The 23,772-nt window shown below is 42.0% G+C and overlaps 1 protein-coding gene and 1 long non-coding RNA gene across 3 annotated transcripts in view; one reads left to right on the top strand and one right to left on the bottom strand.

The window, feature by feature from the left end:
* The window catches only part of cmah (cytidine monophospho-N-acetylneuraminic acid hydroxylase), a 46,871-nt gene that overhangs the window by 8,692 nt on the left and 14,407 nt on the right, over positions 1-23,772 (top strand). For both annotated transcript variants that reach the window (XM_063217175.1, XM_063217176.1), the window contains 5 exons: positions 789-869; positions 18,834-18,900; positions 19,291-19,372; positions 19,813-19,950; positions 20,401-20,536. In XM_063217175.1, coding sequence (XP_063073245.1) covers positions 789-869; positions 18,834-18,900; positions 19,291-19,372; positions 19,813-19,950; positions 20,401-20,536 — 504 coding nt within the window. The remainder of the gene's footprint in view (positions 1-788; positions 870-18,833; positions 18,901-19,290; positions 19,373-19,812; positions 19,951-20,400; positions 20,537-23,772) is intronic.
* On the bottom strand, positions 3,456-7,161 carry LOC134463849 (uncharacterized). The gene is made up of 5 exons (XR_010037809.1): positions 6,993-7,161; positions 6,265-6,374; positions 5,204-5,286; positions 4,592-4,623; positions 3,456-3,632 (listed from the first exon to the last, which is right to left on the bottom strand). It is a non-coding gene; the product is annotated as an uncharacterized LOC134463849 (long non-coding RNA).

The following is a 23,772-nucleotide window of genomic DNA, read 5'->3' as shown; positions in this document are numbered from 1 at the left end:
CCATATGCTTAGGTTTGCGAAGGTGTGGTTTTAGAAAAAACGTCCACATGATTGGAGAGGCCATTTGTCTGACATTTTCTAATATTTTATTTGATAGGGACAGATACATAACATGTAGGTTGCATAACAACCAAACAGCAAGTATCATAGCATTTATAGCCAAAAGCTAATTTCCAATGCCCGTCCCTATTTTAATTTTAATGAGATGCTACTTTAACTACTCACTGATATGAAGATGCAGTTAAAAATAACAGAAACAACATCGATGAGTGAGTCAATGCGAGCAGTCATTGTTGTCTGTAACAACTGTCGTGTTTCATTTATTTGTACCTTCTCCACTACACTTAAACTTTGACTATGTCACATCTCTGAAAATCCCATGATCCTGATTGTTTTGGTGCATGGCGGCTCGGGAGCAGGGTGAATCTAAAGGTCGTCCAGACCAGTGTCTGACGAGAGCCAGGCAAGCTCTAATCATCACAAAAGTTGAATCAGCAACATACTGTCAACATTTCAGAATAGATTTGTCGGCTAGTTATTTTGCAGAGATAGAAGATTTTTACAGAGATAGAATACAATAGAATAGAATAGAATAGAGTAAAAAAAAGAATAAAAAATGAATTAAATTTTATTGAAAAATATTTACCAATTTATCCTATACAGCTTAGTCACTAGTCTTGTAAATGTCTAGTACGTTTTCATGAGGCACAGACACCAGACGGACACGCAGGCCAACGCTTGTTTGATTTGGCCAGTAAATTATTTAACTCTAATCTCTGTGTCCATAGCTACCCCACCCTGAAAATCCTATCTGAAAGAAGACCTGACTTGCCTATCTACGTTGGTGACACATCTCGCCCGGTATTTTGGTGAGTTTTATTGATTTATTTTTTGGCACACCGTGACCCATTATAAATAAATTGGCCAATATAGGCCTACACGTTAAGTATGTTGCTCTGTCCTGTGTGTGGGAGTTTCAATTGATTCTCTGTGAGACTTGCCAAAGTTGCCAAAGCCTTGAAATTCTATCGCAGTTCCGCAAACGTGTCAGACAAAGTTGTCAAAGGATTAGGTGTTGTTGTGTAAAAACAAAGGGAGAAAGAAGCAAGTATATGTAGAAGGGCATCAATAATACAGATTCCATGAATAATTGAAAGAAAAGGGACTATTAAATTGTGAATAACAGTATTGTACATGGGGCACAATATTTCTCTGCCTTTATGTGATAATACCTAGGAATGTGACATTAAATTATTACTTTTTTACATTTGACATGATCATTCTTTGATTGTGGCCATTTTTCGATAACATGCCGGTTGCAGAATGCTGTTTCACACCGTAAGCAGAATATTCCAAAACTTGTTTTACTTCTGTTTACTTATTCAGCGGGCTTGCAGAGCAAGGCCTGATTCTAGTAATCTCTAAGTACGTTTATTATTAAGCGGGCTTGCCGAGCAAGGCCCGATTCTAGTAATCCCTAAATACAGTTTATTATTATGCTTGCTTGCCGAGCAAGGCCCGATTCTAGTAATCCCTAAGCCATCTGGACTGAGCAATGCCTCACTTTAGAATAGGGCCCCTGTTTTCACTGTTTTCATCTGTTTTCACACTGCTCAGGGTTTGTTCACACAGTGTACCAGGAGCTTATACACATTATATTCTGGTCCTTACTGCTTACTCATAAATAGAAATCTAGGTCTACTTGGTCCTTACCAAGGTTATATTGGTAATAAATCCCTTATTGTGCATGAACAAGACATTTGCGAATAAATGTCTAACAACTGTCTGATTTTGCTTAGTACACGCCTTACAAGTTACTTACACAGGCATTAACATTGTATGTATTAGTGCTAATAGATGTATCCGTAAAATAAAGTGTTACCCCAATTCTTTTTAGTTTTTTTACAACGGCAAGCTAAAGACCTAGAAACTATTATTGATTCTGCCCTCTGCCTTAGAGCACCATACTAGCTGCCATACAGACAACCACAACAGGTGCTGCTGTCGGCACCTTACCTGTCGCTTCTGCCTTATCTGTCGCTCTTGTCACCTGATTGGCTGAAATGAACGATCCATGTTTTAGAGGCTGTCCGGGTTATCGCCTGTTCATAAACAATCGTATTTTAAGTTTTCCTGGCAGACTGTTCGTTTTTATTTAAAAACAAAGCACCGTGAAGCAGAACATTAACATTGAAATCGCGTCGCATTCATCCATCTTGATGTACTGAAATGAATTTCGACACAGGCTTGTTATACCCCCTGATTTACTATGTTTACTGCTAAGCTAATGTATCACGTCGTGTAACACACGACTACCGGTACATTAAGTTTATATTGGCCGCGAAATATTTTACATCTGTAAGTTAATACAGTGTACTATTTTACATCTATAACCTATCTATAGCCTACTATTTCCACGATCTGCTTACCTTGATCCCCACAGATACCACGCAAAACGCTAAAATACGAGGGAATGCACTCATTGATATTGCTACTATGACAGACTGAGTGACTGGATTACATTAACTTGCTTTTCGTTTTTACCTGGTAACAATTCTATAATAATTATATTCTCTATAACATATCAAGGTTAAAATGCAACTAAGTAGAAGCTTGCAGTATTGGCAGGCAGTAGCCTATTTGAACAGTCTCAGCCATGCAACTGAGAAGAGGTTTTGCTACACAAAGATTATAAAAGAAAACTACCCCCTTATACACTGCATACCCCTAGACACACAGCATACTTGAATAAAAATAACATTTTGTTAAACAGGTGCATGAGTAAGGGACAGCTCTTCCACATACCCATGTCATTGTAATGGGGGCAGGCGTTTGTTTACATTTCAAAAAAACATCTTCATTTATTCCCAATAACATTCAAAAGGTTATGCAACATCAGCAGACAACTAGCAAACAGACAGTGATACCTTTTGGGATAGTATTTGGATTAGGACTATGTTAAGAAGGTTTTTAATGCAATCAAAGTCTGCCCCATTAGAGTAGCTCAGATCTCAGAAAGAGCTGAGTCAAAAAAATGCCAGCATCACCGGGTACTGACAAGTCAAGGGTAGCATGAGCTATACAACAGCATATTGAAATTGGCAGAAGCTATCTTTTAAGAGGCAAATGGTTGAGTAATCCAGTGCCACTTTGATGTTATGGGCATTCTAATTTACCAGAAATCACCAGACATAACCTTACATTCATTTTCAATGTTTTTTGTTTTGTTTTTTTCTGGTGGCCCAAAATTGATGCAATGCCGCTGCCCATTGACTTCAATGGTGCGACACCTTCCATTCTAACACACATTGAGACACACTGCCATGCAAAGCAAGTAAGAGTGTGGGGAGATATAATCACAAACAGTAACTACATTCCTGTCCTGATGCATCTGCCAGATGGCAATCTAGCAAAGAACTTGTGCCGAGGGTGCAGTAACACATGGAGAACAATGATGTGATGCAGTATGTGATGGTTTATTAGCAGTTTTGTGGTTGTAGTGTCTTCTACAGGGTTCACAAGAAGTGTAGATTTTGCAGAGGTGTTGGTGACCCATGACTGGTCCTGGATGGTGCACCACCTTCACCGAATCTCCCCTGATGCTGATGAGTTGGACATGCTGGAAATGTCATCTAAAGTTTGGCAAAGAGAGAAGATTAGAGGAGAGTGCGTGCGTGTGTGTGTGTGTTATTAACCCATTTTAGTCTGATGCTGCATACACGATGCATTGTCCAAGGCGCCTGAAGTGACATGGGTGCATTCCAATATGCAGACTCCTGTCCATTCTCATTTCACGTTTTTATGTGCCTCAGAGGCTGAGCAAGTTAGGTTTTTACCGCCCCTGGCAAAAAGTATGGAATCACCTGTCGTGGAGGATGTTCATTCAGTCATTTTTATTTTTAAGAAATATGATGGATCACAGACCCGACTCAGAACTGAACTCATTTCAAAGGGCAACTGTCTGGCTTTAAGAAACACCAAAAGAAATCATGAAAAGTAATTCCGTTAGTAAGAAAGAGTTACTTTTTTTAGAGCATGCATAGGGGAAAAAAATATGGAATCACTCAGCTCTGAGGAAAAAAAATATGGAATCATGAAAAACAAACACACAAACAAGCACTTCAAAAACTTTTTCTGGATTTTGGAACAACGTACAGCCTCGGAGTAATAGTATTAATGAGAAAAAAACGGTATCCTTCATCAATTTGGCTTCAAATGTCTCTGATTACAGTGACAGAACATCTTTACAGGTTGGGACCTTGCCATTGACCATTTAAAAGTGATACTGTCCCATTTTTTGAAATAAGCTCATATTACACACCCCCTTGAGTTAAATAACTGACGTTTACCTTTCTCCTGTACTTTCAACCGTTCTTTGAGAATGGCAGTGCAAATTTTACCTCCGAGCTAGCAGTTAACATGGACTCCTATGAGACCAGTTAGCCGCCAGCTGAAATGAGTTCAGTTCTGAGTCGGGTCTGTGATCCATCATATTTCTAAAAAATAAAAACGACTGAATGAACATCCTCCACGACAGGTGATTCCATACTTTTTGCCAGGGGCTGTATATGGGTTGTAATAACCAACCTACCGTAGAGCACATTTGTTGTCAAGTGTAGAAGCCTGGCAAATAAAGACAGGAATAAGTCGGTCTCAGTATCACTATGCAACTACATTCACAATGTAATATGTTGGTTTAGTTGAATTCTGTCCATCACAATGTAATATTATGGTTTACATTTAGGCATACAACTTTCACAATGCCATATTAGTTACATTTAGCTAGCTAGTGTCCTATTTGGTAAGGACATGTACAAGTGATGTAGGCTGTACAGCAGGGGTGGGCAACTTTCATTATAAGGTGGGCCAACATTTTTAATTACCACAATCAGTGGGCCACATCACCACGCACTTGAGAGAATTTACAAAAGGATACTTCACTTTTTCTTTATTTATACCTGAATGCTTACACTATTGATTTATAGGGGGTTAAAAACTGTCCTTTGTCTTTTTTTTTTAAAGTGAGAAGTTGGGCTGCATGTGGCGCCCGAGCCTCCAGTTGCCCATCCCTGCTGTACAGTATGCTAACAGAAAGGCTCTCATAGTATTTCAAATAATGGTCTATATAAAAACTGGTTATAATAGGTACAGTGCAGCATAAACAGGGTTGAGGGGGTGGTTTATTTTATTTCGTTGTACCTACCGAGTTGTTTAGCCAATGTCTGTGTGACACGTTCATGCTGCCACCTCCACAGCATCCTCTTCACAACCGCAGGGGCAAAACACCTGAAAACATAATAATGTAATCCTTTTTCAGTCCAAGATATAGACTAGAAAATGAGTGACAGCATCAATCAGATATGCAAGTGTAGTGGACCCCCCATTTTTGGCTTTTTGTTATTCCCTTATTCTCACTCCCTCTCTTTTTGTTGTCCTGTCAGAAGTTGTCTTTTAGTTTAATTATGCTTTTGCACGTTTTCGCCAATAGATGGCATCATAGGACCAGCAATGAGTGCAGAGACCCTCTCTGGTGCAGTAGCCGGGTCTTTCTCAAATGCAAGGCCAGTGTCCTTCCAAGTGTGTCAGCCTAATTAGTCACGCCCAGTGATTGGATACTTTTTGGTGAACTCTACAGAATATCCAATCACTGGGTATGACTAATAAAGGGTATCCAATCACTGGGCGTGCCTAATTAGGCTGATACACTTGGAAGGACACTGGCCTTGCATTTGAGAAAGACCCAGTGACTTCGGTCACATAAAGAACGAAACGTGGAAGTGACAGGCTTTGTTATGATACAGAAGTAGGCCAGTGACAATGGCCTCACAATTTGGAGACACCCCAACCGGAGGTAGAACAAAACCCAAGAGAAGTCACATTTTGGGTGCTTTTTTTGTTTGGAGGTGCATATGAAAATGTGTAAAAAATTTTAGGCTTAGCATTAAAATCACTTTGGCCAAGAATCATTTTCATGTATGGGACACCCTAGAGATGAGGAAAAACATTATTGGGTTTTGTTCTACCTCCGGTTGGGGTATCTCGAAAACGAAGGCCTTTTTGGGTCCATTGTCACTAGCCTAAAGGCAGCGGTGTCAGCTGTTCAGTTATGCTGAGGAAAATGTAAATAAACAACGAACTCTACACACTTGAGGACCTTATTCATTAAGTGTGCAACATAAGCATTCACACAATAATGCCACCAGGTCACATTTAAGATTTAATTAGGAGTATTTTGTTATGGATCTTATGTAGTGATAGACTTACCATGTCTTGTTATGGCATATCTGGCCTATTCCCAAGAGAAGGCTGATGTCCCTGTCTGTTGATCTGATTTTGACGTCGGCAAGATGCTTCGTGCTGTCTGGGTTTCAAACCTAGTGGTGAAATGACAAGGGATTTTATGTAAACAAAATGCTTATTTCAGTAAGTGTACATACAGTAAACAGATCTAAGAAGTTCCCAGAGCACCCTACGATAGCTGGCATGGTTGGCACAAAGACCCAAAGAGCAAAATTGTCCCAAGATTGTCTTCCAAACAATTCCACTCCAAACATTTTCCTTCTGAAATAAACAATGTCCATATCCAATCAAACCTCAGTAGGCAGCTATCTCGTCAGGTCGGCCTTACCATAGACACATCTGTGGCCCGTAAATTTACAATCTCAAACGTCATCGCCATATAAGCCATGGCACAACACAAGCGTTTATTTTTATAATAAACAAGATATCTCGGCACGTTTGCGCTAGTTATCTGAACACTGATTGTTAACGAATATCCGAAATAGTGTAGAGCTAGCTGCCATTTATGTTATGCTAGCTAGGGTCAAGTCATCTCATCCAAACTAGCCACAGTAAGGGCGAAATTACGCTTCAAATGAACGGGAATGACTCAAAACATTAGAAATATATTGTTAGAATGTACCGTATACAATGTTAGTCTGTGAGGTTAAATAGTTTTCTTACATATATATTTTTATATCCCAGTTACGTACCTTATCTTCTGCATGAATCGAGGCCTCCTGTTTCATTGGCACGAATGAACGAAAAATCCTGTCAGGGAGCGGAGCAGTTAACCGCAGCCTTTTGTTTACAGTTGTTACCAGGGCAACGCAGCTAGGACCCCAAAGCGACAGATAAGGCAGAAGCGACAGGTAAGGTACCGACAGCTGCCAATAAAGGGTTCCATCTCAACTGTCACTTTCTCTCAACATTCTATTCTTAACGAGCACCTGCACTACAGTTCTAGAAGTCTATTGTTCAGCTCTTCAATGCAATGTGATAAAGAGCTCGAAAGTGACGTCACTTCCCCCGATTTCATGGGACCTCAACGGCGTTTTTAGCCGAAAATCGTAGCATGTAATCCAATGGCGGTATTAAAATGATATTTCGATCCCCTTCGAGTTGTGCCACGAGCTCCATATATGTTGTTTCTGATATTTTTGCTTAATTTTTCGTACGAACCCCCAAACTTTTTAGAAAGCTGTGTTTCTTCACATTTTTCATGCCGACGGCCTCGGAACAAAACATTGATACTTCTGCATGAATAATCTTTATCTAGCCTCTTAAACAGCATATTTGTAGCCCAGCGCATATAATGACTGAGATCAGAAGATATTTACTCTCTACCATGTTGTTAGATGGTCAGCTTAGGTCCCGTGAAACGTGGAACTAAGGGGCGGGACTTTCGAGCTCTATTGTCTTGCTGGAATGTTTCTGACAGCCAGCTGCTTGGCTCAATGGTGAAGGTGTTGGATATTAGAGATATGGAGGTTGGGAGTTCGAATCTTACTCGGACCCATCAAGTCAAGTCAAGTCAAGTCAAGTTTATTGTCAATTTCTTTACATGCACTGGTCATACAAAGAATTTGAAATTGCGTTTCTTGCTCTCCCATGCAGACATAGACTAATCTAGGTAAGGACATAGACAGTATAGACATAGACAGTACTCATACATGGACATAGACAGTATGGACGTAGACATTGCTCATACAGACATTTAAAGTGCAAGACTGGACAACAGAAGACTTGTAGAGAACATACATTAAGAGGAGGTATTTTGTTGTTCTTTTTCAAAAAGTCCTTTATAGCGTTCTGACATAGTAATAGTAGCATTTGAAGAAATAAATAATTAAAAAAGGTTTTTATTAAATACACCAGCAGCAGTATGTGTGTGTGTGTGTGTGTTTGTATGTGTTTTGTGTGCGTGTGCGTGTGTGTGTGTGTGTGTGTGTGTGTGTGTGTGTGTGTGTGTGTTTAGTGCAGGTAGAAAGTGCGGTGTGCGTCTGTGTGTGTGTACCTGTGTATGTGTGTGTGTGTGTGTGTGTGTGTGTGTATGTGTGTGAGTATGAGTTGTGTGTCAGTGTGTGTATGTTTGGGTTTAGTGCAGAAAGTGCAGTGTGCTTGTGTGTGTGTGTGTGTGTGTGTGTGTGTGTGTGTGTGTGTGTGTGTGTGTGTGTGTGTGTGTGTGTGTGTGTGTGTGTGTGCATGTGTATGTTTTGAGTTAGTGCAGGTTGAAAGTTCAGTCACAGATGTAGTAGTGCAGGTGGAATGTTCAGTCGCAGATATGGTGGTGGGGATGAGGGGGGGGAGCGTTGTCAGTGGCCTGGCTGGCTAGAGGCTGACAGTGAAGGGAGAGTGGGTTGAGTGTTCAGTATCTTGATTGCTTGATGCATCGTGCTGCTTGCAAGCCTGGTGGTACGGGAACGGAGGCGCCTGTACCTCTTTCCAGAGGGCAGGAGGCTGAACAGTTTGTGTGCAGGGTGGCTTGTGTCTTTGATGATCATCAGTGCTTTTCGGGTGAGGCGTGCGGTGTAAATGTCCTGCAGGGAGGGGAGTGGTACTCCAATGATCTTCTTCGCTGTGTTCACAACACGCTGGAGTGTCTTCCTGTTTTTCTCCGTGCAGCTTCCTCCCCACACTGTGATGCAGCTGGACACGACGCTCTCTATGGTTCCTCTGTAGAATGTTGTCATGATGGAGGGTGTAGCACTTGCCTTCTTTAGTTTGCGCAAGAAGTAGAGACGCTGATGGGCCTTCTTCGCCAGTGATGTAGTGTTGGTGGTCCAAGAGAGGTCGTCGCTGATGTGCACTCCAAGGAACTTGGTGCTGCTCACTCTCTCCACAGCATCACCGTCGATGGTCAGTGGTGGCAGTTGTTTTTGGACCCTCTGAAAGTTGACAACAATCTCCTTGGTCTTGTTGACATTCAGCAGGAGGTTGTTGTCTTTGCACCATCTGGCCAGCAGGTCTACTTCTTCTCTGTAGTGGGTCTCATCGCCCTTAGTGATGAGGCCCACCAGTGTTGTATCATCCGCAAACTTCACTAGATGGTTAGTGCTGTGGGTCGTTGTGCAGTCATGTGTCAGCAGCGTGAACAGCAGGGGGCTGAGAACACAACCTTGCGGAGCCCCCGTGCTCAGGGTCAGGGTGCTTGAGATGTTATTCCCTACCCGTACTGCTTGTGGTCTCTGCATCAGGAAGTCCAGCAGCCAGTTGCAGAGGGAGGTGCTGAAACCTAGTTTGTCCAGTTTTCTGATGAGTTGTTGTGGTATTATGGTATTGAATGCTGAGCTGAAGTCAATGAACAGCATTCTCACATATGAGTCTTTATTGTCCAAGTGGGTGAGGGCTGGATGGAGGGCAGAGCAGATTGCATCCTCCGTGGATCGCTTGGCTCGGTATGCGAACTGGTAGGGGTCCAGGGTGGGGGGTAGGGTGGCTTTGATGTGTGACAGGACTAGCCGTTCGAAGCACTTCATGATTATGGGCGTCAGTGCTACAGGACGGTAGTCATTGAAGCATGATGGTGATGATTTCTTCGGCACGGGTATGATGGTAGCAGCTTTGAAAAGTGATGGGATGACTGCTTGCTCCAGAGAGATGTTAAAGATGTCTGTGAAGACATCCTTCAGCTCTTCTGCACAATCCTTCAACACTCGGCCAGGTATGTTGTCTGGGCCAGCTGCTTTGCGTGGGTTGATGGTGGCCAGTGTCCTCTTCACACTGGCAGAGGACAGGTACAGGGGTTGATCATGGGGGGAGGGGGAGTTTTCTGTGGATGAGTGTCATTTTGTGCTTCAAAACGGGCAAAGAAACTGTTCAGGTCGTTTAGCAGAGAGGTGTTGTTGTCACAGCTTCGTGGTGCGGGCTTATAGTCCGTGATGGCCTGTATGCCCTGCCACAGGCTCTGTGCATCTCTGCTGTCTTTGAAGTGTGTTGTTATTTTGTCCGAGTATTCCTTTTTTGCTTTCCTGATGCCCTGGGACAGGTTTGCCCTTGCTGCTTTTAGGCCAGCTACGTCTCCTGCTCTGAAGGCTTTGTCTCTGGCCCTCAGCAGTCTGTGAACGTCTCCTGTGAACCATGGCTTCTGGTTGGCCCTGGTGGTGATGCGTTTTATTTCTGTAACATCATCAATGCATTTTGTGATGTAGGAGGTCACGGTGTCTGTGTACTCCTCAATGTCAATGTGGTTGCTGTGGGTGGCGGCTGTTTTGAACATGTCCCAATCTGTGGTTTCAAAGCAGTCTTGTAGTCGTGACACGGCTCCCTCTGGCCATTTTCTCACCTCCTTCAGAGGTGGCACAGCACGAAAAGGGGGATTTGTGACAATGAACTCGTCCCAAATCGCCCACGGACTTGCCTAACTTTCGTCTGATTTTGAGCGCTGAGAGAATGCGAAATTAACAGTTTTGGTGACACGTAACTCGCCCGGAAGCGAATCAGAGCCGTGGAGAGGTCTCACAGCAGGGTGTTAATGGCCCAACGATTAACATGAAAGGCAATGACAGCCAGCCCGGAACGCGGACTTGCCTTGCTCTTATTGGACGAAAAAGACACGTGACTCAAAGTAAAAGAGCTGCGCTGTTGGTTAGCAGGGTCGGCAGCTACGACCTTCTATTGGTCACGTTGGATTAATTTATGCATACCGTAGGCCTATACAGTAGGTCCGTATAATTATGCAAAAATTATTACTAATATACCTAGGTTGATTTTACTTTGTATATTCACATCATTATAGACTGCACTGTGATGGGGCTTCAGCATGCATGATGTGAATTTATTGATAAAATGAAAATGAATGAAATGGAAATGAATTTTTTAAATGCTTTTAATATCACACCAAACAATGTACACACACTTAGACAGGAACCGTGCATTTCATAAATATACATAATTTAAAACTACACACATAACCTGTAAACAATATACTCTAGGCTAGATGCAGTGATGTATACAGTAACCTACTCAGGTCACTTAATGTACAACTCAGAAACAAACACGCATCTCTCTCCCAAGCGGCGTTTCCGATTGTCTCCCACGTCCTAACACTGGCCGTCAGAGCATTGAAGAAATCTTAATACTCAACAGCACTCAAATTTTGCCTAGTAGAACAGGTGAGGTCAGGCATAAACGCGTTGTCCTGACCGTCTGTTAAGACAATGCGATGCGACACAGAAAAGACGGGCGGCTCTCCGTGCATAGTGACTAAAAGTTAGCATCAACTTTGAAAAAGGGTCAAGTCACCATCAGAAGAAAACGGCCGTCTTGTAAAACATGTGTTTGAGTGAAACGGTAGACGGTAGGGACTTTGCGAGGCTATTTATTTAATGCCTACATATAACGTGACCCAAAATGTCTCTAAGCTGCACGTTGCAATATAGCCAAGTATTCGAGAAAACCTGATGCAGCCAGAGTCCAACAACTTCAATGCACCAGAAGTGAATTCGCCTTCTAGTTGGGTGCGTGCGTCACGTGTATTTAATAGAATATATGCGCATGTACAATACAGCTACCTTATTACCTGGAATATTTTTGAGGGCTGATATTACAAAAAGCTAGTAGGTAATTTTACTTTTCTTTTCTCTACCTACCATTCAACCATGAGTGGTTGGCTCTGTCCACCCACCAGTTTGAACTAAATAACTAAGAATTATTGTATTTTTTTTTTATTTTTTTTTGGGGGGGGGGGGGGTGAAAGGGGAAAATAAGTTCAAAAATGTAAAAAAAAAATCCAATTTGGCAAAAAATAAATCAGAAAAAAACTGAATGAGGAAAAATAAAACGGATTTCATAGGCCCCTACGACAGGTTAGGTTTGGGAAGGGCACAATTCATAAAACTCAGAAACATACAATGCTTTTTCAAAAAAAAGGGTTCTATGTTCCCCGCTGCATCCAAGTAGACTGCTGCCACATTGCTAAGAGCAGGTTGTTATTACACCTCTGACAGGTTAGGTTTAAGGATAGTTTTAGTCAGGGCACATACAAAAATGGATTTGAGTAAAAGTTGTCAATTCATAGTAAATACGTGGTAAATATGAAAGTAAGAGGAAAAATAGTACAGGTACAGCATTTTAGTGCAGACTATACAGGTATGTACAATATTATAAACATTGCTGTTGATTATGTTCTTCAGCCGCCAATCATGCCAGCAGGGTCTACTGAAGGTCTCTGGTCACTGCTTCCTCGTCATACTGCAACAGGCACTCAGTCTCACTTCTGGGAGCTGTAGAAACAACAAATAAATAAATACTTCGTCATGCACCTCATATTGACATAGCAAATATATCAATAAGCAAGACATATTGAGCCCAACAGGGATAATCTTGCACTATATCAGTTTTCTGTGGTCTCTTGTAAGATTGCCCATCACCATCCTGCAGGACACTACCGTCTCCCTGCCAGGATCTGTAGGATGTAAGAAAATAAATCAAAACATAGCAATGCACAGCATTGACAACTTATCTATAAAGTAGCACAAGTCATATTGACAATGTAGGACAGGGGTGGGGAACCTATGTCTCTAGGGCCGTTTGCGACCCTTGAGGCTGTTTTATCATATAATTTTAATGCAATTCCATCTTCACATGAAATATGACATATTTTGTAAAGGAATCTTAGAAAATACATTAGCAATACAATTAAGTTATATTCAGGGAACCTGAAGAAGTTGGCGTTTGTTTAAATGTGGCTGCCTTCAATATAGGCCTAAATTGAAAGGGAAAATCCTGGTTTGTGTTCATAGTACGGCCCTTGGAGGACTTTTATGGCCCCTCGGATGAATTTGAAGTGGCCATTCGAATGAGAAAGGTTCCCCAACCCTGACGTAGGCTATAGGTTAAGCTTACCCTCTTTCACTCTACTGTGCCCATTTCGGGTTGACCTCCACACGCGTCTGTAGCACAGCACACAGGATTGCAGGACACAGCATCCTGCAGGACACTGCAAAAAACAAGGGGAACGAATAAATGACCTGTCCAGTTCTATAAAAAAGAAAAGAAATTTGATGCAGTGCCAGAGCTGTGGTAAAAGTAACCTTGGTTGTATCATCTAGGACTAGGGTGTGTGTGAGTGTGTGGTAAATCCAGTGTTCACATTATTCAGATATGAGAATTAATTCATTAATTTTAACTGATATCACCACATACCGATATCAGTGCCATTTCACCCTGCCAAGACACTGGACCTTCTATGATCAGGGCGTCCTCGTCATACTGCAGCAGGCACCCTGTTGTTTCTACAGCTCCTAGAAGAGAGACAAATAAATTAAATACTTCGCCATGCATCTCATATTGACATAGCTAATGTATCAATGAGCAAGTCATATTGGTCACAAAGAAGTTAATCTTACATTCTTTCAGTCTTCTATGGCAAGACTGCTCCTCATAAGAGCTGTTAGGCCTTCAAGTGACTTGTCTTCGCCATATTATGAGACAGCAGCCTGTGAAAACATGGTAAACAGAATAACCCATTAACCTTGGGTCCTAATATAATACATGGACATAAACTAGCCTACATTATTTAGACAATGTCAGTAGACCTCCACGTGAAACAATAAGAAAAAGTGACCATGCATAATTTCAATTTCTTGAAGAGGCCAGCTACACTTATTTGTGCAACAAGTGCTGTTTTGAGGACCCATACGTTTTAAGGACATGCTGCCTACTGTTGCAAATGCCAGGGTATTTCACATTGATTTCGGGGTGGCGTGCTCTATGCAACACTTATTTGTGCAACAAGTGCTGTTTTGAGGACCCATACTTTTTAAGGACAGGTTGCCTACTGTTGCAAATGCCAGGGTATTTCACATTGATTTCCAAACTATTTCTTTCCTAACTACAGGGACGTTAGTCGATACATAGTAATGACGCTACGACCAAGCTACTAGGGAATGTAATTAAACTAGTCGCTTCGCTACTGCCCAGCACTGAAAACCAACATACCCAGACGGCACACCAATCTTGCCAACGTCGCCTAGATGCATTTTTGCCGCTGTAAAATACATTGGCAAGACGTCCAAGCGTTAGTTCATCAGCGAAATGCCGGGCAGACGTGAAAAATGAGCAGTGCCCAGCAACTAGTTGATGAGCTAACGCAATAGCATGCTAACGGTAGCCTTTGTCAATCTTAAGCGCTGGGAGATGGTCACTCCCATGTAAGATCACTCCCGGACGTGTAGTCCCAGGTGATTCTATCAATCCCAGGCGTTCTATCCCACCCGATTACATTTCTCGTATTATCATACACTACCACATACAAGCAATTTAGGGTTAAGGTAAGGGTTAGGTTTAGGGTACGTAACAAAAAACTAACATCAAAAAGATAACTAGCTCGGTGGGCTCGATAGTCTGGCTAGTGGGAGCGAACCGACTGGGGATCGAACCGCGCTGGGAGCGACAAACTGGGAATCATCTTTAGGCAGGGGAAAGGCAATTGAGAACGAGCAATGTCAAACAACTTACCATCAACAAGTATACTTAACATATTCACCGTTTCACTACTGCATTGTCATTACGATGCTCGCAAGTTATCAGAATTTACTAGCGTACAGCAGCAACAAGAGTAGTCACATTCATTGAGGGGACTTGTGCTACAACTTAGCAATGGCGGATCTGTGTTCAGAGGAGCTATTCAATCGCTCTTGAGTACTGAAACTTTAAACCACAGTTGAGTAAAATTTACTTACATGTATGTGAAGCCCATTTTCCGTTGGTATGTGAGGAACTTTCCCCCATATCGCCAAGAAACTTGTAACAGTGAAACCACACAGACAGCGCGTGGTTCTGTTCAGATAGGTCGGTGTTGTTGACCGCGGTAGATGGCTTCTTTGTGGCTTGTGTGTGGAATTCGCATTGTGCGAATTAGTTGTACTGCCACCTAAAGGCTTGGGGTAGAACTAATTTAACCAGAGACGGTCTGTTTTGAACTTCCTTGAACAATCCTTGCTTTAGTTCAGAATAATTTAAAAACCAGAGTGGCCAAGCACATTGGTGTTTTTCCTCAAAAGCAGGGGTGAGGAACCTTTTTAATTCAAAGGGTCACTTCAAAATGTAGGCTATGTCCAAGAAAGATCATTCAGATGTTTCTATTCTGATTTCTATTCGGTTCATTTAAATGTTTATAGCACCGATCGAATTGTTTGATCAACTTCATTTCTGAGCTTATAGTATCATAATAAAATGTACTGACAGCAGAGCTGTGGCTAGAAGAAAGGTTTAATGCAGGGGTGGGGAACCTTTTTCATTCGAAGGGCCACTTCAAATTCCTACCATGGTCATAAAATCCTCCGGGGGCCGTACTATGAACACAAATCAGGATTTCCCCATGAAATTTAGGCATATATAGACACCTTTAGGCCTATATAGACATATAGACACCTTTAAAGGTAGACACATTTAAAACAGTCCCCACCTTTTCTAGGTCCCCTGAATATAGGCCTAACTTAATTGCATTGGAAATGTAATTTCTAAGATTCCTTTAGGCCTGCAAAATATGTCATAGGCCTATTTCATGTGAAGTTGCAAAACATTATAATGATATCAGGGGCCGGATAAAACGGCCTCAAGGGCCCTCGAGACATAGGTTCACTACCCCTGGTTTAATGGTTAGTGATTCTGAAAAACACCACTGGGCAGCGTGAACAAACATAGGCTACACACAGACACACACACATTTTAGTAAAAGGCCAAAAAATGCCCTAGGGCCCCCAACAATCCCGTTGCCTAGGGACCCCAAAATCCTAGAAACAGGCCTGCCGACCCCCCACTCCCTCCCACCCACCTGACCTCACCCCACCCCACCCCACCCCACTTGAAATTGACTGTAGCAGCTCCCGACCTGATCACTGGCATTTACATATTAAAGGCTCTCCTAAGAAGGGGATGGGAGGGGGGCATGGGGGAGCCGCAAATGCTGTGGCTTGAGGTATGAGGCAATTTAAGGTGCAAAACTCATCCACATATTCCTCTTTTCATGCAGTGTGGTTTGGTGAGTTTTACCTTTTGTCTGTAGGCTGGCAGTAGCAGAATCGTTAGGTGGTCTGATAGGCCGATGTGGGGGATGGGCTTTGCCTTGTATGCTCCTTGTTTTGGGGTATAAACAAAGTCCAGGGTGTTTTGTCCTCTAGTTGGAAAGTTAACATGTTGGTGAAATTTTGGAAGTACTGTTTTGAGATTTCCGTGGTTGAAATCTCCCATGACCACTGTGAAGGCATCTGGGTGTGCATCTTGTTGTTCACTGATTCCCCGATGCAGCTCGTTCAGTGCCTCGCTTCTGGCGCTGGTGGTGTTGCTAGGAGCGAGGTAAACTGCGACCAGTAGAATGGCGGATATTTCTCTTGGTAGATAGAAGGGTCGGCACTTGATGATCATGAACTCCACTAGTGGAGAGCAGTGTCTCTGTACCACCGTAGCATTTTTGCACCAAGCATCATGTGTGTAAACACATATTCCTCCCCCTCGTTTTTTCTCTGCAAGGGCTCTGTCCGCTCGGTGGCACGTAAGTTGCTCCAGTTGTAAAGCCGAGTCGGGTATGCCGTCGTTCAGCCATGATTCTGTAAACACGGTCACACAGCAGTTCCTCACAGTTTTGTTCGCTGATCTTAGTAGCCGTATGTCATCCATCTTATTGTCCATAGATCTTACGTTTGCCAAGAGAATTGATGGTATTGCTGGACGAGTTGGGTTGGCTGCAAGCCGTGTTTCGACGCCACCTCGTTTGCCTCTCTTCCTAATTCTGGAGCACCTCTTTCGCCGTCTCCATGTAGGCGAAGCAGACGGGTCCGATGTATGCCGCCGTAGTATCCCAAGTTCTTCCAGTGTCTCTGTTGGTATAGCCAATACATCGCTTGAGTTGTCCATTCTTATCTGCAACAGCTGTTGCCGACTGTACATGCGTTCCGACATAGTTTCCGACGATAGACATTTCGAATGACACATTATAACACAAATAAACACTGCGAGTTGGGAGAGTAAGGAGTCGCTGCAGCTACGTGCGCCACATGTTGATTTTCAAAATTATATCATATGCAGTGTTCCTTAGCCAACTTAAAATACCATGTAGGCCTATGTCATTTAGTATCAATGGCAAAGGTGCTGGATTGGATATATGTAGGTTGTGAGTTCGAATCCCATTCCGACCCATGTTGATTTTCAAAATTATATCATATGCAGTGTTCCTTAGCCAACTTAAAATACAATGTATGTCATTTAGTATCAATGGCAAAGGTGCTGGATTACAGATATGGAGGTTGTGAGTTCGAATCCCACTCGGACCCATGATGATTTTCAAAATTATAGCATATGCAGTGTTCCTTAGCCAACTTAAAATACCATGTATGTCATTTAGTATATCCCTATAACACTTTCAAGATGGCTGAATCCAAGATGGCTGAATTGTTTGGCCTATAACTTCTGACTAGGTGGATGGATTTTTCCAACATTTCTTTTAGCTTTGTTTTCTCAATAGTAGTTTGTTTTTAATTTAGGGATAGAGATATCAAAAATAAAACTGCTCATCTTTGCCCCAAAAGGCAAGCCCGCTTCCAGCATTTTCTGTGAGAATGCAATCTAATTCTGTTTGAAACTTGACTCAGTATAGCTGGCTCCTTAGTTTACTGTACGTCTTATAAAGGATTATGCTAAAATGTTCCTTCTGTTGATCTACCGGTAAGTTCCTAAGTTCCTGGTAAATATGCTGAAGCCTGTCCAAACATCATCCTATGGTCAATGTTAGCCATCATTGCTGGCTAGCAGTTAATGTCTTTGTTATTATTAAGTCTCTCTCATTGTTGAAACACAATGGCATCATTGAACAGCATTGAAGAGAGCTTCTTTGGGTTTACCAGTAATGTAAAAGGTAACCACAGACAGGCCGGTCACAGCCAGACAAACAAACTAGATGAAAGCTGAAAGGGGGGCCCTGGTAATGGCCCCGGTATTCAAATGAGAACAATGACAACTTTGTGAGTGAGACAGCACATCACTAAATTCAATGACCAAAAAAGTTAAATGATAGTATCGAAATCTCTCTTGAGGAGTCTCCTCCCTGATATGCTTGAAGAGGGAAAAAAAACACTGGACAACGACAAGGTAGACTGTAGGGGGGTCTCTCTTTTCCCTAGGGCCCCCAAATACCTTCAAAAGAGCCATGCTCAGGCTCAGGCTCTCGCAGTACATTGTACAGTGCTTATATGCAAAAGTCCATCTATATGAATGGGTTCACTGTGTTTATAAACACGATGTTGTGAAGGGGGGGCAAGACACTGGCAGCCAACCACGTGAGCTATTTTTTTGACAGACAGCGGTTTCCAACAATCAGAGGTTGAGTTGTGCGCAGCTAATGTCGCACAGGAGAAAACAAAAATCAACCGATGTATAAAACGTGCTTCCCTGGGGGGGGAAAAATGCTTGTGTTCAGGGTTGCCAGCTTAGGTGGTTTCGCACCCAATTGGGCTGTTTGGGATGATTTTGGATAGAAAAAGCTGGTTTTAGATTTACGTTATTGGGTTGTAAGTCATCAGTCACATCTGAAAAATCTGCTTGTGTTCTGCCAACAGGTACCTGGAAAACAGTGGGGTGACACTGACCAACGTCAATGTTGTGCCATTTGGAATCTGGAAAAATGTGAGTCTTGGAATTACATAAAGGGAGGCGTGTTCGCATTCACTTACACCAGGCATACCATACATACTGTGTTTTATACTGTGTTTTATACCCTTCATCTGTGCCCAGAGGGAGAATTGTTGAAAAAACAGAGGAGGCTGACTTACATTAAAGTCATGTCGAAAAGTGAGAGCCTTCAAAAATCAGTAGGGGTGGGCTACAGTACAAGCTAATGCCCTGTAAATAACTGTAAGTCGCTTTGGATAAAAGTGTCAGCTACTGTAATTGCAGTGTAATGTAAAGTAATGTAATGAGTTTCCGAAAAATGGACACACACACACACACAGGCCAGACGCTGAAGATCAAAACTTAAAGTTCTTAATACTATTGCTGTTGTCTTTGAATGCACAGGTGGATGAGCATTTGAGGTTCATGATTTTAATGGATGGCGTCCACCCTGAAATGGATACATGTATCATAGTTGAATACAAAGGTAGGCATCGTTGCTATCCCTTTCATACTCTTCACCTACCTCTCTCTTAAGGCGAGAGGGCACACCCCAAAAGCCATTGTCAGTGTTCTCTAGCATCTCTGTCTACTGTATATCCGCAGTATATCATTTTCACAGATTCAAACTGAAAATGCCCCCAGATTATACAAAAAGAGTGTTGTGATAGAAAGACCGATTTTATGACCTTTAGGACCTTTGCCGTGCTAGACCAACCCGCAAGAAAAAAATATTTTGTGCCAGTAGAGTTCATCTATGCACAGTGTTAATTCAACTCTTAGAGAGTACTCTGGAACCAAGTACGTTCTAGAAAGTGTTAAATCGATATTTTTTCCGTGTAGTAGTTTACTGGGCTATGCCTTTTCACTGCCACTCCTCACATGGTCTTGTTTTTATGCATCCTGTTGTCATTGTCGCCATGGCAGGTCACATGATCCTAAACACTGTGGACTGCACCAGGCCCAATGGAGGGCGGCTGCCCCACGGCGTGGACCTGATGATGAGTGACTTTGCTGGGGGAGCCTCGGGCTTCCCAATGACCTTCCATGGAGGAAGGTATACAGGTATTGTGCGTGTTTAGTCATTTCCGTGTGATGGCCAGACACACGGATTCAGGTCAGAGTAGCAGGGAATCATATGTCTCAGCAATTTTCACATTTTAGTCTGTGCTATTTTTCACTTGCTCATTAACGATAAAAAATGAAATATTTGCACTGCTTTTTTCTGTGCTTGTAAAGACTGTAAAATGCATTAACACGAAGTAGAAATCACTCACAAAGGTTTGTAAATAAGTCAGTCGTTCGTTAGCATGTTTTAAATTATATTCCACACTACAAAGAGAGACAGATTAGTAGCCTACATTCATTCATTCATTCATTCATTCATTCATTCATTCATACATTCATATGCAGCATGCATTCATTGTGCTTTTCTTTAATCACTTATGTAGTCCCCCATAGGCCTACCGCATTCATTAACTAATAAGCATGAGATATTCTCCAATCCCCATAAAGAGCAATGGAAAGCTGACTTCATCAAGAACGAGAGGAAGAAGCTTCTCAACTACAAGGCCCAGCTGGTCCAGTCCTTACGGCCGAAGATCTACTGCCCATTTGCAGGTTACTTTGTGGAGGCCCACCCGTCTGACAGGTAATATATTTGGTGTCCTTTGTGTACATTTGCTGCACTTTAAATGGGACTGAGGAAGGGGTTTGTCAAGCACAAGTGACACTTCAACTTTGTTGCAGATGGGAATCTACTACTGTCCTGCTCTACACACTATTTTGTTGTCTTTTTGTCAATTATAGTCAATCTCTTGAACTTGGACAGTGAAGAGAGAAAGGAAGCATGTGGGGGGGGGAGATGCCGCGGGGCTGGTAAATGGTTCAGGCCAGACTCAAACATGTGGCAGCATGGGCAAGCTGCCCGTTCATGGTCCATTGCAGGGGTGCGTTTCTCGAATGCATAGTTGTTAGCCAGTTAGCAACTTGAGTACTTGCCAATGGGAAATTGCATTGAAAGCAACTATGGTTTAGAGAAATGCAACTCAATAGCACGCATGCCTGAACAAGCAAAACCAGCCAAGTGAGATCTCAATTTGCATTTTGAAAAAATAATGTAAAATACTATTATACTTTGAAGCATAGCCTACATTTGCATATATTGTGGTTGAATGACGCAGTACAGAGGACAAAGTAGGAAAGGGCATGTAGATCATATATTAACTGATTAACTGATGCGTGTGGTTGGTACAGCACATCGTGTTAAGGGCCATCCATTGCTGTGGGGTAGGCTAAAAGGGTGAAAAGGGGTGGTAACATGTAGATGCCAACTTCAGGTCAAAATTGGAGTGTCACACAGCATGTTCTTGAACCATGACATAACCAGTGACTTTTTAGCTTTTTAAAACAAACCTCACAAGTGTAGGCCTAGTTGTAGTCATTATTGTTTATAGAAAGTCTTTTTTTTTTTTTTTTTTTTTTTTTTTACAGAAACAAAAGACAAACAAACAAAAAACAAAAATCAAGTAAAAGTGCATTCATTGTACATACATAAAACAGGAAAGATTGTTATTTCAAATGTCCAGACCGGGCAGTGAGTCCACGTATCTGATGAAAGGGTCCCATGTTTTCTGAAACGACTGGAGGGAGCCATTTAGTGTACCTCTTATTTTTTCCAGTTTAAGGCTCTGCATCATGTCCCTTATCCAGTGGTTGTGTATTGGAGGAGCTGTGTCTTTCCACTTGAAAAGAATGAGCCTTCTAGCCAGCAAAGAGGAGAAGGCAAAGGCCCTCTGCAGGTAGGCTGGGAAACTACCCTGGTCAGATTCTGGTATTATACCAAGGATTGCAATTAAAGGAGAAGGCTGAATATCAACACCATATATTTGAGACATGGTATCAAAAAAGGATGACCAAAAATTATCAAGTTTTGAACAAGACCAGAACATATGGTACAATGTTGCTGTCGTTTGTTTACATTTATCACATATGGGGCTTTTATTAGGGAATATTCTTGCTAGCTTAGCTTTAGAGAAATGCAAACGATGTAAAACTTTAAACTGTATCAGGGCATGTCTGGAACATATAGATGAAGAATGAACCCTCGTGAGGGCCATTTCCCATTCCTCATCAGAAAGTGAGACCCCCATATCGTTTTCCCATTGTTCTCGAATATGTGAGACAGAAGGACTATATGTAGACATTATATTTGCATAGAACATAGAAACCCTACCTTTATTAAGAAAATTACCTTTCAACAAAGAATCTAGGCATGAGAGAGGGGGACTGTCAGGAAAGACTGTGAATTTTTTGCGTACAAAATCCCTAATTTGTAAGTAGCGGAAGAAATGAGTATTGTTCAGATTAAATTTCTGGGACAGTTGTTCAAAGCTGGCAAATGTATTATCAATGTACAGGTCACCAATGCAATGTATACCCCTTTCATACCAAGTTCGAAAGCCCTTATCAAGTAGAGATGGCTGGAAAAGATGGTTATTGATTATAGGTGAATGTATGGAGATCTGCTGAATACCTAAGCTTGTCTTAAATTGTTTCAGAATACGTAGAGATTGTGTAACAACTATGTTCCCTTTGATATTTTTCACAAGATGTGGCAAAGATGCACAAAGTAGGGCGGGAAGTGAATATGGCTTGCTTGTTGACCTTTCAATTAGGAGCCACGCCGGTGCAGTATCACCCCAATCCCTTAGCCATAGGGAGATAGCATTAAGATTTGCAGCCCAGTAGTATGAGCGGAGGTTTGGGAGGGAGAGCCCACCTTCCACTTTAGGTCGTTCCATGAATTCTTCCCTGATGCGGGCAGCTTTATTATTCCAAATAAAGGAAGAAATCATCTGGTTAAACGATCTGAAAAATGATTGTGGTATGAATATAGGTATGGCTTGAAATAAATAAAGATATTTAGGCACCATATTCATCTTAACAGAATTTACCCTCCCAATAAGGGATAAAGGTAAGTTTGACCACCGCTTAATATCTTTTTTAGATTGTTCTAACAAAGGAGTGAAGTTGTTTTTAAATAGGTCAAAGTAAGATTTGGTGACCTTTACACCTAAGTATGTGATTGAATCTAGTGAAAGTTTAAATGGTAAATTGGGGATTGTCCTGGCATTGGACGTGATAGGAAAATATTCACTTTTTCCGTGGTTGAGTTTGTATCCTGATATATCACCAAAATCCGCAAGGACATTAAGAACTTCTGGTATGGTAGAAATGGGGTTAGTTACATATAATAATAAGTCATCCGCAAATAATGAGACAGTATGTATTAAGCCGCCTCTTGTAATGCCTTCTATGCTTGAGCTGTTGCGTAAGGCAATAGATAGGGGTTCTATTGCAAGAACGAAAAGTAATGGACTGAGCGGGTCCCCTTGTTTGGTCCCTCTCTGAAGGGGAAAATATTGAGAGGACATAGAGTTTGTACGAACTGAGGCTGTAGGGCTGGTGTATATAAGTTTAATTAATCTTATGAATTGGGGACCAAATCCAAACTGTTTCAGGGTATAGAAAAGGTATTCTAATGATATTCTGTCAAAAGCATTCCTAGCGTCGAGTGATATGACTGCTTCCGGAGATGAGGTATTAGGTTTAGTGTAGATTATATTGAATAATCGTCTCAGATTAAAATAAGACTGCCGGTCTTGAATGAAGCCGGTTTGGTCATCTGAGATGACACAGGGAAGGATACGCTCAAGGCGATATGCAAGGGCCTTTGAAAATATTTTACCATCACAGTTAATCAGACTGATAGGTCTATAGGATGAGGCTGCAAGTGGATCTTTACCTTTCTTCAATAGTAGTGTGATGGTTGATTGGCGGAGTGTTGGGGGAAGAATGTTATTTTCCAGGGCTTCCTCATAAACC

Source organism: Engraulis encrasicolus, chromosome 15 (assembly GCF_034702125.1).
Source record: "Engraulis encrasicolus isolate BLACKSEA-1 chromosome 15, IST_EnEncr_1.0, whole genome shotgun sequence".
Lineage (NCBI taxonomy): Eukaryota > Metazoa > Chordata > Actinopteri > Clupeiformes > Engraulidae > Engraulis > Engraulis encrasicolus.
This window is presented reverse-complemented; position numbering and strand designations above follow the sequence as displayed.